At 49.2% G+C, this 13,330-nt stretch overlaps 2 protein-coding genes across 5 annotated transcripts in view; one reads left to right on the plus strand and one right to left on the minus strand.

Moving 5' to 3' along the window:
* Window positions 1-8,758, plus strand: part of LOC142574986 (uncharacterized) — a 119,044-nt gene extending 110,286 nt beyond the window's left edge. For 3 of the 4 annotated variants that reach the window (XM_075683987.1, XM_075683971.1, XM_075683976.1), the window contains exon 2: window positions 7,971-8,758. In XM_075683987.1, the coding sequence (XP_075540102.1) occupies window positions 7,971-8,176 (206 nt within the window). In that variant the 3' untranslated portion in view covers window positions 8,177-8,758. Of the gene's footprint in view, window positions 1-6,678; window positions 7,194-7,970 lie in introns of those variants that run through there. The other variant, XM_075683965.1, reaches the window with a different exon arrangement.
* The window catches only part of LOC142575029 (uncharacterized), a 129,356-nt gene that overhangs the window by 16,865 nt on the left and 99,161 nt on the right, over window positions 1-13,330 (minus strand). The gene's annotated exons all lie outside the window — the stretch shown is intronic.

The following is a 13,330-nucleotide window of genomic DNA, read 5'->3' on the forward strand; positions in this document are numbered from 1 at the left end:
TGTTTTCTGGTGGACACTATTTGGAAATTCACCTTTTTTAAATAATCAGAAGAAAGGGGGTTAACCGAGGGGCCCGATCTTCATTAATCGTATCATAAGGAGCCAACAAACAAAGACACCAATGACAGCAATGAGGAGATTACTTGTACTGACTAATTGAATTAAAGAAATGATAAATTAATGGCAATGAGAGGGGATGAAAAGAAACTTACCGCAGGTGGGGAACGGTCCCACGTCTTCGCGTTGAAGCATCGCACGCATAATTGGCAGACGTGGGATCGTTTCCAACCTGCGGCAAGTTGCTAATTCATCCTCTTTTATTTTCATGAATTAATAATTTCTTTAATTCAGTTGGTAAGCACAAGTAATCTCCCCTGTGCTGTCCTTGGGGTCCTTGTTTGTTGGCTCCTTATGATATCATGATCATTATCATCATCATCAGCCTGGTTACGCCCACTGCAGGGCAAAGGCCTCTCCCATACTTCTCCAACTATCCCGGTCATGTACTAATTGTATCCATGTTGTCCCTGCAAACTTCTTAATCTCATCCGCCCACCTACCTTTCTGCCGCCGCCTGCTACGCTTCCCTTCCCTTGGAATCCAGTCCGTAACCCTTAATGACCATCGGTTATCTTCCCTCCTCATTTGAGGTCCTGCCCATGCCCATTTCTTTTTTCTTGATTTCAGCTAAGATATGTCATTAACTCGCGTTTGTTCCCTCACCCAATCTGCTTTTTTCTTACCCCGGAACGTTACACCCATCATTCTTTTTTCCATAGCTCGTTGCGTAGTCCTCAATTTGAGTAGAACCCTTTTCGTAAGCCTCCAGGTTTCTGCCCCGTACGTGAGTACTGGTAAGACACAGCTGTTATACACTTTTCTTTTGAGGGATAATGGCAACCTGCTGTTCATGATCTGAGAATGCCTGCCAAACACACTCCAGCCCATTCTTATTCTTTTGATTATTTCAGTCTCAGAAGAATAAGAATGGGCTGGGGTGCGTTTGGCGGGCTTATGATATGATCTTCTTCAAATCAGGAATTTCAGTTTTAAGGAAGGCTGAACTTTGAGGGTAAAAAAATTCGCTATGGTGAAATTCGAAGCGCAGGACCTCCTTCTAATTTGCGAGGTGTTGGGCATATCCGCTGGCTCCAAAAACAAAACAAATGATGCAGATCTCGACGTCATGAACCAAGAAGATGTGACGGTCGAGGAGGCTGACGAGGCTTGGGAAACCATCGTTGAAAGAAAGTGAAAAGTAGAGAGCATCGGCAGGGTTCGCTATGGAGAAATTCGAAATGCAGGACCTACTTCTAATTTGCGAGGAATTAGGCATTTAATCGACTACGCAAAAACTAAAGCAGCAGTTCTCGACGCTATGAAGGCAGAAGTGACGGTCAAGAAAGCTGACGAGGCTTGGCAAACCATTGTTGAAAGAAAGCAACAGGCAGGTGAGTACATGCTAGAGGCGCGAGCAGGAAGGAGAAATGCGTGAGAGGCGCGACGGTGTAGCAGTAGAGATGCGTGAGCATGAAGCTGTACAGAAGCGCGAGCGCGAAGCAATACAGAAGCGCGAGCGTGAATCAGTAGAGAGGCGCGAGCGGTACGCGGAAATCCGCGTGCGTGTGTGAAGATGCAGGAAGGCGCAAACGAGAAGCATAGGAGTAGGAGAGGCACGAGCAGGAGGCCGCGCAACGGGACGCTTTTAGCGTGCCAGAGCTTTAGTGCAAATGTCGATACTTAGATGGCAGATAACGCGACGCCAGCTCCACACTTTCGAGGCAGATGAGGGTATAGTCAATTTCCTCGTCGGATTTGAAAGTGTGTGAGAAAGAGGATGCCAGCGGGGACTTGTGGACCGAGATATTACCAGCGCTAATCCCATTGAGTATAGCTAAGTGCTTCATGAACTGCTTATCCGAAGAGAAAGCGGGAGACTACGATAGAGCTAAGAAGGATTTGTTCAGACACTTCGGTCTGGAATTTCGCGCCCACTTCGAAGGTAAAAAGAGAAAGTGGCACAATTCACCGAGGATAGCTGCACGCGCCAAAGTTTCTGTAGAAGCGACAAAGCGCGATATGGTGCCTGGAAGCAAAAAAGTAACATGGCTTTCCGTAGGAATGTTAAACCAGAGACTTCAAATTCCCCAGACACGCATCAGGAAAGGAGTGAGACGGACCTGAAGCAGAGCTAGTCAGCTACTGCTCTTCGAATAAGTCAGAGCAAATGCTGACAGAATGAGAACCCTTCAAATATGTGAGCATCCAGGGTGAAAACATCGGAGGAGACTCAGAGTCTGACTGGCGTGTCCCCTATTGAGCAGCGGTCAGGCGACCATGGAACGATTCCCGAGGCAGCTGCGTGCAGTATAACGAGTCAGACGTGTTAGTAGCCGGAAGCGATGAGAAGGCAGTAGACAGCGCCGGATTTCACGCACAACATATGGAGTGCCCGTTAGGCCAAGTATGTACGTAGGCGGCAAGTTCGGTCGGCCTGTCGGAAAATGTCTTCTATGGCTTTTCGGAGAGGTCAGAACAGATGGTGAAGAGAAGGCGTAGGCACAAGAGGAGAAAGGCGGACGCGGTCGACGCGTCGGGAATCAAACGTGCGAAGCGCCAAGGCGGCAGAGGCAAAGGCACGAAGGTAAGCATCCAGCAAAAGACTGTGAAAAAGCGAAGGACGGTGAATCGCAAGCTTCGGCCTTTGCAGAGATCGGGGATCGGCGGGAAGCGCGTCGCGAAAGGGAGAGTTTCGCGAACATTCAGACGCAGTAACCGTGGCCTATCCGCATTGGGGTCGTCTCGTGGCAAGCATATATATAAGGAGAAAGGGAAGCGTCCTGTAGGCAGCTGCAATAGCCGGTCACTCGCGGGGGGGGGGGGGGGCAAACAATGGCAATGCGTAGCACCTACAATGCGCGCGCGGGTCTGTGAATGTAGCCATCTTCTAGTACGCGGAGGCTGTTCTAAAGTCGCAGCTACGAGGTACAAAAGGCAAATTAGCGGCTTTTCTTTTCTTCGCGACCGCACTCTGCGAGAGAACCCCGGAAAGCGCGACCCTCTCTAGTTTGTCTAAAAGGGTTCAAATAGGGAAGACATGTTGCAAAATGGTTTTCTTCTTTTGTAGTCCTTTCGTATTCAGCTTAGTGGCACGTTGAACATGTGAGAAGCGTAACGAATGCCAGATTCGTTACCTTTTAGCATTTTTCGATTATGGTTTGATCCACAATTTCAAGTGGAACGTTTACGTGACGACGAGTGTAAGGCAAACAGCGTCAGCGTTGCATACAATTCGGAAGGTCACGCGCAAGTTGCGAGAGTACGTAAGTTGTGCTTTAGTGCGAGTTAATAACTAGTGGGGTTTTTGTTAGACAGAAGGCACTTTTGTTAGAGAGAAGGCATCGTTGGTCTCGACTGCTCGTGGTATGGCAGATTTTTTTTTTTAGTTAGTTTCATTACTTTCATGAAAACGCGACAGCTGGATGCTCGAAAAGCAGGCGTCAGAGAAATGCAGTTGTCAGAGTTTTAATTGTCTTTAGTTGCACGGAGATGTAGGCTGAAGATAAAAAGTGTCAATGTAAGTTCTATTCCGGCTTGTTTTGGATAGTTCGCACGATCTTTTGGGAATTTTTTTTATAATTGGCCGGATTTGGTGATTGATTCTAATCTTGCTGCTTCGCATTAACGCCACTTCGATTTGCGCTTGAAGAAAAGCGGAATAAGTCAGGCCTTCGGAGCCAACGTTGGAATGTTATTGGGTTTGTAGATAGCTTTCCCCTTCGTTGATTTCGCAATTGGACATTGTGTAATGATCATTTAGCTATCTAGTACTAAGTGTTACGGAAATAAACTAAACAAGGTAATTTCTCCCTTAGCCTTTCTGACCTGAAGCTCCAATTCATGATTACTTAGCTTCATTACATAAACCCCGTTTGTTTCTATTTGCGAGGACACATAATTGGAAGTTTCTTGATACTTGTCCAAATCAACTGGAACCTTATGTTTCATGGTTATCTTAGGTTGAGTGTTGTATGATAATTTGGATTGGTGAAGTCTGGCGAAGAGTGTGGCTTGCATGTGGCGCTTGTGGCATTGCGTGTGGCCTACAATTGTCGCTCTTTGGAGATTGTCTTCTTGAATTTATGCAGTCCGGTCAAAGCCCACCTATGAAGACGCCTGTGTGTGCAGATCTTCATTCTCGGAAGCTGCGGCCCCAGAGCTTTGAGCAATGCAGGCATCAAGCCGGCCGAACTGCATCGAACAACTCGATCTCCCGATGCGCCATAGGACGGGGGGGGGGGGAGAGGGGGAGGTGCTGTGGAACACGCAGTTGTCACGGTTGACGTTCATGCCTCATAATTCACTTCGCGTCAAGACAGTAACGTCACCCTCCTGACCGTCACGACGTGGCCAGTTATAGATAAAAGGGTCCTTCCTGGGCGAAGGCATCGACGACAGGTGGTTGCCTCCTATTGCGACACGTTGGAGACAGGCGCACCACGTCCACGAGTAGCACATCGAGGACAGCACCCAAGCAGCACGCTGACGACCAGTGAGGGGCGATGGAGGTCGTTAAGGATTCGGCGTTGTGATTGGCCAGCGACCCTCAACAAGGAAGAATTGAAGAAAAGGGCGTAAAAAGAAGATCCGAATGGCTGTGAAGGGGGGAAGAGCTCGGACATGCAGAGAGACTACAACAATGTTCTCCGATAGATGAAACCACGTTGTAAAACTTCATCATGTACTTTTTTTAACATAATATTTTCTTCATTCTCTACAACGTCGCTCGGAACCTCTCTTTCTTTCGGCCCCTGGCAGAGTACCGACCAATGCAACCTTCATTGGCCCCACGTACCCCCGAATTCACAACAGTTGTAGCCAGCGGTGAGCTCGACCTCACAGGAATTGTGAATGCCAATTTCACAGCAACAGAAGACCCATGGTGCGTCGCGGGCACAGTGACGTTCGTGTAACATTGAATTCCGAACACTTCCACGAGAAACGCCACGAAATACTTTCCCCATGGCCGAGAGACCTACATTTACTATGGGAGTGGAGTCTGCAGGGGTGATCCAACCAAAGCTGCGTACGCTTAGCGTTTGCGGCACGATCTTCGTCCGTATTACGTTCCACCCGCCATCGCCGCTCACATTCGCGCTTCGGTTCACGACAGTGTTCTTCGTAGGCGCGCTGTTTTTCCGCACTCCACACCGCACGCGGCCTACCCAATGCACGGGGGTAGAAGGGAACGGAGATGAGGTTACGTGGTTTGCCTATGGAGCCCGTGACGTCGCACTTCAATCGATACTAAGCAGCCTCTACTCGAGTTTTAGTTTTTACAGCGGAGCTGCTATAGGCAAGGTTCTTGCGTTTTGTGTAAGTAGGCTAAAAAGAATGCGGTCACCCCAGATCTAAAAGAGCTAAAGCATAAAACAAAATCGTATCGCCGGGCATGCCCCAGCTACCTTTAATCGCGAAAAGTTGGAAAACGTACAGTGATAAAAAAATATCGTAATAAAAAAGTGGTTGTCGTATTTCGTCGTAGCCATCGCGCCGAAGAGCCCGTCTTGCTCAGCACTGCGCTTTTCTTCTCACGCTTTCGCCACACCCTCCTCCTCCCCTTCCCCCCTCGTGGTACCGCTCCTATCTCCTGCTCCGCTTTCCTCCTCGCACTCTTTTCGCTATCGCCGTTTTTCATCTTCACCGGCGCTCTGCGTTCGATTTCATCCTTCGCAGTGCTCGTTCGCTTGATTAGGATGGACAGCGCCGACGCTCACCGCAGGAACGATCGCCTAAGAGCTGCGGTCTAAAATGCCCTCAGGCCGGCTTTGGGGGCGGATAGACTCCACCGCGTAATAAAAATTTCTTTATCGAAGCAAACTCACATTTCGACGACACCGGACGACTAAAGCTTTGTTTTGATCCCCGTTATTGACAACAAAGCATCGAGTACGATAAACGGGAAGATCACCTTTGTATGCAAATATCGAGAACATACATCAAAGACGAATTTTCTGAATGCCTTTGCCCCCAAAAGTTTGTCTCACATTGCCAATTTTTGGCAGGAACGTAGTCCCGTTCACATCCAACCGGTATTGGAGAAGGACACAATGGCGGCTGAAGAGCCGTGCCGTTCTCCCTACATTTCTATAGGAAGGCGAAGGCCGAGCGGAACGGTGGCTGTGGCGGCCAGCCCCGTCGAGAGCGAGCGTTCTTTTTCTCCTCAAAACACGAGCTCCTTGCGAACGTGCAGGGCACTGATGATGATGTTGCATGTGAGGACGCGCGGTGGTAAAGATGGCGCTACATTTGGCACAAGGGTGCTTTTGCTTTCAAAAGTTCAAAATATAACGCGTTATTGTATTTGAAGCGTACAGATAATTCTTTTGTTCAATTTTATCACTAGTACAACGCTAAAGAAGGGTGCGCCGCTGCTTTCATTAGCTAGTTTCTGTATGGAACGCTTAAGTTTTTGGGGAAACTTCCTTTATCAACTTGGGCACCATGAAAAAGAAAGAACAATAAAAGTATTTAGTATCTCGTCGGTTACAAAGTTAATTGTAATAAACCACAAACTTCAATGCAGGCTGGCACCAGTCCTTTATTGCTTACATCTTGTCCTCTGCATGAGAGGCATCTTCGCAAGATATTTTCTGGTATGCGATCGACGCACATGAGTAGAAGTAGAAGAAAGAGTAGAAGAAAAGAACGCAGCAGGCAGCTGTCTCGTGCACTGCGCGCCCTCCGCCATTTTGTACGCGCATTGCTACTGTCTTCCAGCGACTAGTTTCTTGGTTCCGCAGTGCTTAATCTAAGAGAAAATACGGCTAGGTTTTAGGACGCGCCCAGCGCCAAGGTCTGCTTTACCGCCGAGCTGTGCGGTAGCGACGCCTCGTGTCGGTCATGAAGCAACGTTCGCAATCTGATGCCCCGGCTGCCCCGGCTATGAACAAGGATGGAGCCACGAATGGCCGCGGATTTCCCCACGCAGCTCAGCCAGACGACAGGTGCGGCGTCGCTCAGCGATCGGCAACAGCGTCCGCGCAGGGCTACGCTCGGTCTCAACCTTCTTGTGGGCGCACGATGCACGGCAGGCATCCCGGGATTTTTCCTACTGGCCGCTCTCAGGTGTCGGCGTTCCTTTGGTCCGGGGAGAGTTGCCCACTCGCCTTCGTCAACGGAACAGCTCACAGGTGAATATTCGCGCGTGTTCTGTAAGCGAAACGCAAGTCTTTCTCAGAGAGAACGTTGAAAAGGTAGCCTGCAGATGCAGTGCTCTGTCGAGAGTTGGTGCTCATCTCGGCGGCACCGTACATCGAACATCGAGGCCGGCAGAAATCGCCGCGATAGCCATTTTAGGAATATTTTGAATACTTCTTCCTTAGTGGTGATTGTAACAGAAACCTGCGTGCGTTTTGTACACTGGGTGCGTAGACTCCTGGAACTTGTTCCTGGGCAAGTTAAGGGTTACTTAGTCACATTTCAGGCACCGCAAAAAAAAAAAAAAAAAAAAAGCAACACCAGAGAATACCTGCGTCACTTGCGAGTGTTTTTTTTCTTCTTTTTGTGGTAGCCTTATCGTCTTGGCTGTTATGATTGTAAGATGAATGCTTCTTGTATGTAAGTGGCCCTTTGCCATTGGCCGGTTGCCTTCGCTAATTAAAACCCAAACATAATAATGATTGGCTGGTATATCTGCGCTTCACGGCAGTTCTAGCATAATGGCAAGTTTCTGAATATATGCCAAAGTGCCAGAAGCGCTATATATGTTATATGAACACTTCCATTGGTCGGTAACCAACAAAACTAAAAAGAGCGATGATTTTTTTACTTGTTACTTTTGAGGTATTTAAGCATTTGTTGTTAAAATTTATTACTGGGTTGAAAAGCAATGTAAAAGAGAACAAATAAGTTATGCAGTAATCTTGATGCAAAAGCTCCCAATTTAATGTGAAGTGTTTTTATTACAGCAGTAAGCAGCACAGAAGAGGCGGCCCTTGTCATTCTGGACGTGAATCGGTTGGTGCATCCACAGCGTCGCTCTTCCCTCCAGCTCCTGTACCCAAGACGGTGGTTCACAGCAGGCGAATGGAGCTGGCCGCGGGTGCAGCGTATTGTGATACAACGCAAGGCTTTTGCCAACCCCGGGTTCTCGAAGCCTCCGCCCAACACCTGACCATCGCGGCTGTACTGTGCAGTCTTAGCCGCTGTTCCAGCAGTGGGACTTGGCACAAGGGCGACGTGCGTTTCTTGGAGTACACCCACAGCTTTTGCATAGCCGCCTCCGTGTGTGGCGTCAAGAACTGCGCCGTTGTTGCCTTCGACGCGCGGCCCTGGCCCACGGCGAGTACTACGGGATCTTCAACTCTCGAGGACTTCCAGTTCCATGAGGCCAAGCACTCCGCCGTTATTCTGACTGTGGAGGACTGATTGTCACACAAATTTTCATACTATTCAAGCAGTACAAGGACGTCTCGGCTGTTGCTTGGAGCGTTATAGGCTTCCATAAAATCGGTTCTGCCAACTCTGACCGGGAAGCCAGACTGCACCCTCGCAATTTTGCCCTTGTTGTGCTGCTCGAGGGACTGGCAAATGACGCAACTTGTCGGCGACTTCAGCCTTTTTCATGTAGTTTTTTTCTTGTACACTCCTGCGGCAAGTCGCACTTAAGTTTTGTCTTACGTCGCACGTTTTGTCCTTATTAATGCGAGATCTTGTATTTTTCTACTTTGTGCAAATATAATTTTACTTAATGCTATGTTTGTTGACTGGCTGTAATTTTTCTTGCTAATCATTGCTTTTTCATTCTCGGAATTTACCCCTACCTGTTACGATAAAAGGCATGAGGTAGTAAATCTTCACTTCATATACGTATTGCTCGATAAATTAAGGTAAAAAAGAAAAGAAAAAGGAACAGAGCTGCGAGCTTTGGCTCCACCTCGCTTTCTCTTTATTCATCGTGCTCTGCGTGCATAAATAAAGTTACAATGTACCAACTCAAATCGCTTCCCTTGTCAATACTCTTTGCCTCGCTGTGGTAGAGAAGTTGCATAAAGACGAATAAAGTGCCCCAGAAAGGCTGGTCAATGTTTCAAAAGTGGTCAACGTTGCTCAACGGTGAACCTATCTGTGTCAATGGCGGCCTTGTCATCCTCGGTAGATTACTTTTAACGGGTTCTTAAGGTAACATCACCTGCTTTCGTCGGTTGCGGCTGGCTGTAAACGAAGACAGGGTAAAGAAGAAATGCAGTGCTGTCATTTGGCGTTTCTAGGAGCATTTTGGAGCATTTAAAACAAAAAACAGCTCAAGGGAACCAGATTCGTGTCGGACGATAACGTGAAAAAGTCAGACTTTTTGAAACAGCAACCCAAGGCGTTTTACGAGACGGGAACCACGTGCGCCACTCGTTAGTCAGTGGGACAAATGTCTAAATGCTCATGGAGAATACTTTTAAATAAAGTACCTGCTTGTCATGTATTCACATTAGCTCACTTTCATTTGACTCGCCCTCGTATAGTTTGCAGAAGTCCTGCTTTTTATATGCGCTCTCTGTTGAGACTATAATTTCGGAGCAATTACAATACACTACCGATGACAGCTGCTCCTGCGCAATATATTCTAGCAAAGGACAGTGTCATTGAGATTTTTCCCTGGTCGTTGCATATGTACAAAAATGTAAACAAGGTTCTTGAATGACAGAGAGAGAGAGCTGGAAATGAGAGAAAGGCAGGGAGGCTAAGAAAGTTTTATTAACATATTTGTCCTCAACTTGTTCATTTCATGACCTACACATTTTTACATATCAGCGGCATGCACCACTTTGCTGGTTTCAAACTGATAGAGTTCTAAAGTTCGTGTGATACTTGCTTTACCTATTAAACAAAGAAAACATGAAAGCATTGATATCAGTTATTTCATGCACAATTTTTGAGACATACGCGTTTATTCTTTTATGAAAAAGCACTTATTTTACTTGTCTTGACAGTACCTAGCGTTCATGAATTCGCTTGCAGCATCTTTGGCAATGGCAACGCAGTTATTAATATTGTTTAATGTATTTGATCTCTCGACAATTTCTGTAAGGAGGAGGCCGAGCTGCAAAGTGAGCACCCCCCCCCCCCCCCCCCCGTTTGCAAATTTCTGGCTACGTGACTGGTTATTAATATCGTTTAATGTATGTCATCCTCAACAATTTCTATAAGGAGGAGGCCGAGCTGCAAAGTGAGCCCCCTCCCCCCTCCCCCCCCCCAACAAAATGTCTGGCTACGCCACTGCCTTCTAGATATGTCGCAGAATTTATTAACCTCGTTGTGAGTAGCGGGAGCGTCCCTGCGGCCGTAGGGAGGAGGGGAGTTGGCGCTCCTTACAGAGGAAGCGCGGTCGGTGAGGTCACGCGCAGCCTCGTGAGCAGACTCATTGAGGTTCGGGGAGCACCCTCTACCGAACCTACGTGAGCGGGAAACCAGTGGATTGAACGATGCGTGAGAGCATATCGACTCGAGCCGCTAAGAAGATGAGCAGCTTGCTTGGCGATGCAACCCTTTTGAATAGCCCTAACTGCCATTCTCGAATCGCCATAGATCTCGGACCCACGACCGTCTAGCAGGGCGAGGGCGATCGCGGCTTGCTCGGCGACTCCGGGGTCTGGAGTGCAAATGGAGGCGCTATTGGAAATCTTGCTGCTGGAGTCGACCACAACAACGACAAAGGTCTTCCCATCGCTGTACTCCGCGGTGTCGACGAAGCTTGCTCTAATGTCTCGTTGCTTGATCTGTTCAAGGGTGGCTGCTGCTCTGGCCTTGCGTCTGCCCTCGTTGTGGACGGGATGGATGTTTCGGGGCACAGGGGTCACTTCAAACTTGTCTCGAATGCACCTAAGGATTGGGATACTGACCATCGGGAATCCCACAGGGTGGTAACTCAGCTCTTCGAGGATGCGTTTACGTGCCGCTATGGTGCTCAGGCGAATGAGTTGAGCGCGTTCCTGTGTTTCGGCAATCTCCTCGGCGGTGTTATGCACCGCCTGCTTGAGGAGATCCTCGGTATGGGTCCCGATGGGTAGCCCGAGAGCCCTCTTGACTACTTTGTGAATGAGAGCATTGAGCTTGTCTCGCTCCGCTCTGAGCCAGTTGTGCATAGAAATCGTGTACGTGAAGTGGCATAGTATGGAGGCATTGATCAGCCTGAGGAGATTGTTTTCCTTCATGCCTTGGTGCCTGTTTGCAATTCTGCGAACAAGGCGAAAGTGTTGTTCGTCTTTGCGATGATCTTGCGGAGAGCCGTTCCGTTCCTGTCGTGAATTCAACAAACATGCCCAGGACCTGAATAACATCGGCCCTGGGTATCACCCCCCCGTCACAAGTGTGAAGACTGATGCCGCTTTCGGAGAATAGCTTTCAATCTTTGGGTCTGCCTCCCTTCTCTTTTCTGTAAAGCAGAAGCTCCGACTTGGTGGGGGAGCATGGAAGTCCACTGGGCCGGAGATACTCCTCGATCACGTCGATCGCTTCCTGCATGGCTTCTTCGACTCTGCCGGAGCACCATAAGGTGATGTCGTCGGCGTAGATGGTGTGCTTGATGTCCTCGACGGGTGCCGACCTCTCGGAAAGACCAATCATACAGATGTTAAACAGTGTGGGGGAGATGACAGAGCCCTGAGGAGTGCCCCACCCTCCGAGAGGCACATTGTCGGAGCAGAAGTCCCCAATGCAAAGCTTGGCCTTCCTGTCCATTAGAAAAGAGCAGACGTAGCTGTGGAATCTGGAACCGAGACCCAGGTCTGAAATTGTCTTTATGATGAAGGTGTGGAGCACGTTGTCGAAAGCCTTCTTGAGGTCCAGACTGAGCAGAGCCTTGACGTCTCTGGAACGGCCATCCACAATCTGATTAGTTTCATGGCATCCTGCGTGGAAAGTCCAGCACAGAAGCCGATCATGTTGTACAAGTAAACCTCGTCTTCGAGGTACCCGTTGAACCTGTTGAGGACGACGCGCTCCATGACCTTGCAGACGCAGGAGGTTAGAGAAATTGGCCCGAGGCACTCAATGTTCGGGGCCTCGCTGGGCTTGGGAACGAGCACCGTGCTGGCCATCGTCCATTCTGTAGGAACAACGCCGCTCTTCCAGGACCCTTTGACCTTGTCGGTCAGAAAGATGATCGACGTTTCGTCGAGGCTGCTCAACATTCTGTTGGTGACTCCGTCCGGACCCTGCGCAGACTTGCGGTTGAGCGCGAAGATGGCCTGTCTGACCTCGGCAACGGAGAAGTCTTTGTCCAGCTCGGGGTGTGGAGGGCCTCGGTAGTCCGGAAGTTGGGTCGCTGGATCTCCATCACGACGGACGGGCAAGTACTTCTGTATGAGTTTTGAGAGGAGTTCATCGACCGTGTGAGACCTGGTGGCTTCTTGAAGCACCCGGGCCAACGCATGCTTCCGATTTGACTTCGAGCCACTTTCGTCGAGAAGGTGCTTCAGCATACCCCAGGATTTGCCGTTGCGCATCTGTCCGTCGATGGATTCGCAGAGCTCGTCCCACTGCTGCTGGCATAGTGCCTTGCAGTGGTCATCGATGACCTTGTTGAGCTTCGAGATCTTCCTTCGGAGTCTGCGATTGAGCCTTTGACCCTTCCATCGGCGGAGCAGGGCGTTTTTGGCGTTGATCAGGCAGGCGAGTCTGCTGTCCATCCGCTCGACGTCGAGATCGGTTTCCACTTTTTTGGTGGATGCGGAAGCGGCGTTCCGGACGGCTTCGCACCATTCTTCGAGAGTGGCGGGTGCCCTAGCTCTGCCGGGTTCTTCGCGAATCTTGCAAAAATGGTCCCAATCAATGAACGTGAATTCCCTGACCCTACTCTGAGACAGCTTGAAGTTGGTCTCGAGAATGTAGTGGTCGCTGCCGAACTCCATGGTGGTGTTCTCCCAGCCCACGTCCACAACCTGTGGCAAGACGCCAACGAGATGGAGCTCACTCTGGTCATTGGAGGCGAGTTTTGTTTTCGTTTATCGTTCTCCGTGCCGTTCCTTTGTTGCTGCCTGGCATGTCTCGGCCTCTGCGACCGCTGACTTCGTGGTGCAGCGGTTTAAGGTGTGTATCATTCCATTGTTACAAATATGCTAACGTGGCAGTAATGTACTGTGCAAGCGATTGTGCGCGAGTTTATTGGTCGAACTGGAGGCGGGCACTTTGCCATGGCCACCTTGCCTCGGCCGCAGCCTGCAGGGACAGTGCACATAAACAGCTGAAGCGGTTCTTTTTGTAACGATTTTGTTTCTAAAAAATGGCAGAGTACTGACTTTATAGCGCTGCACCCATACATTTGTTGCGAGAAAAG

This window comes from Dermacentor variabilis, chromosome 1, assembly GCF_050947875.1.
Source record: "Dermacentor variabilis isolate Ectoservices chromosome 1, ASM5094787v1, whole genome shotgun sequence".
Lineage (NCBI taxonomy): Eukaryota > Metazoa > Arthropoda > Arachnida > Ixodida > Ixodidae > Dermacentor > Dermacentor variabilis.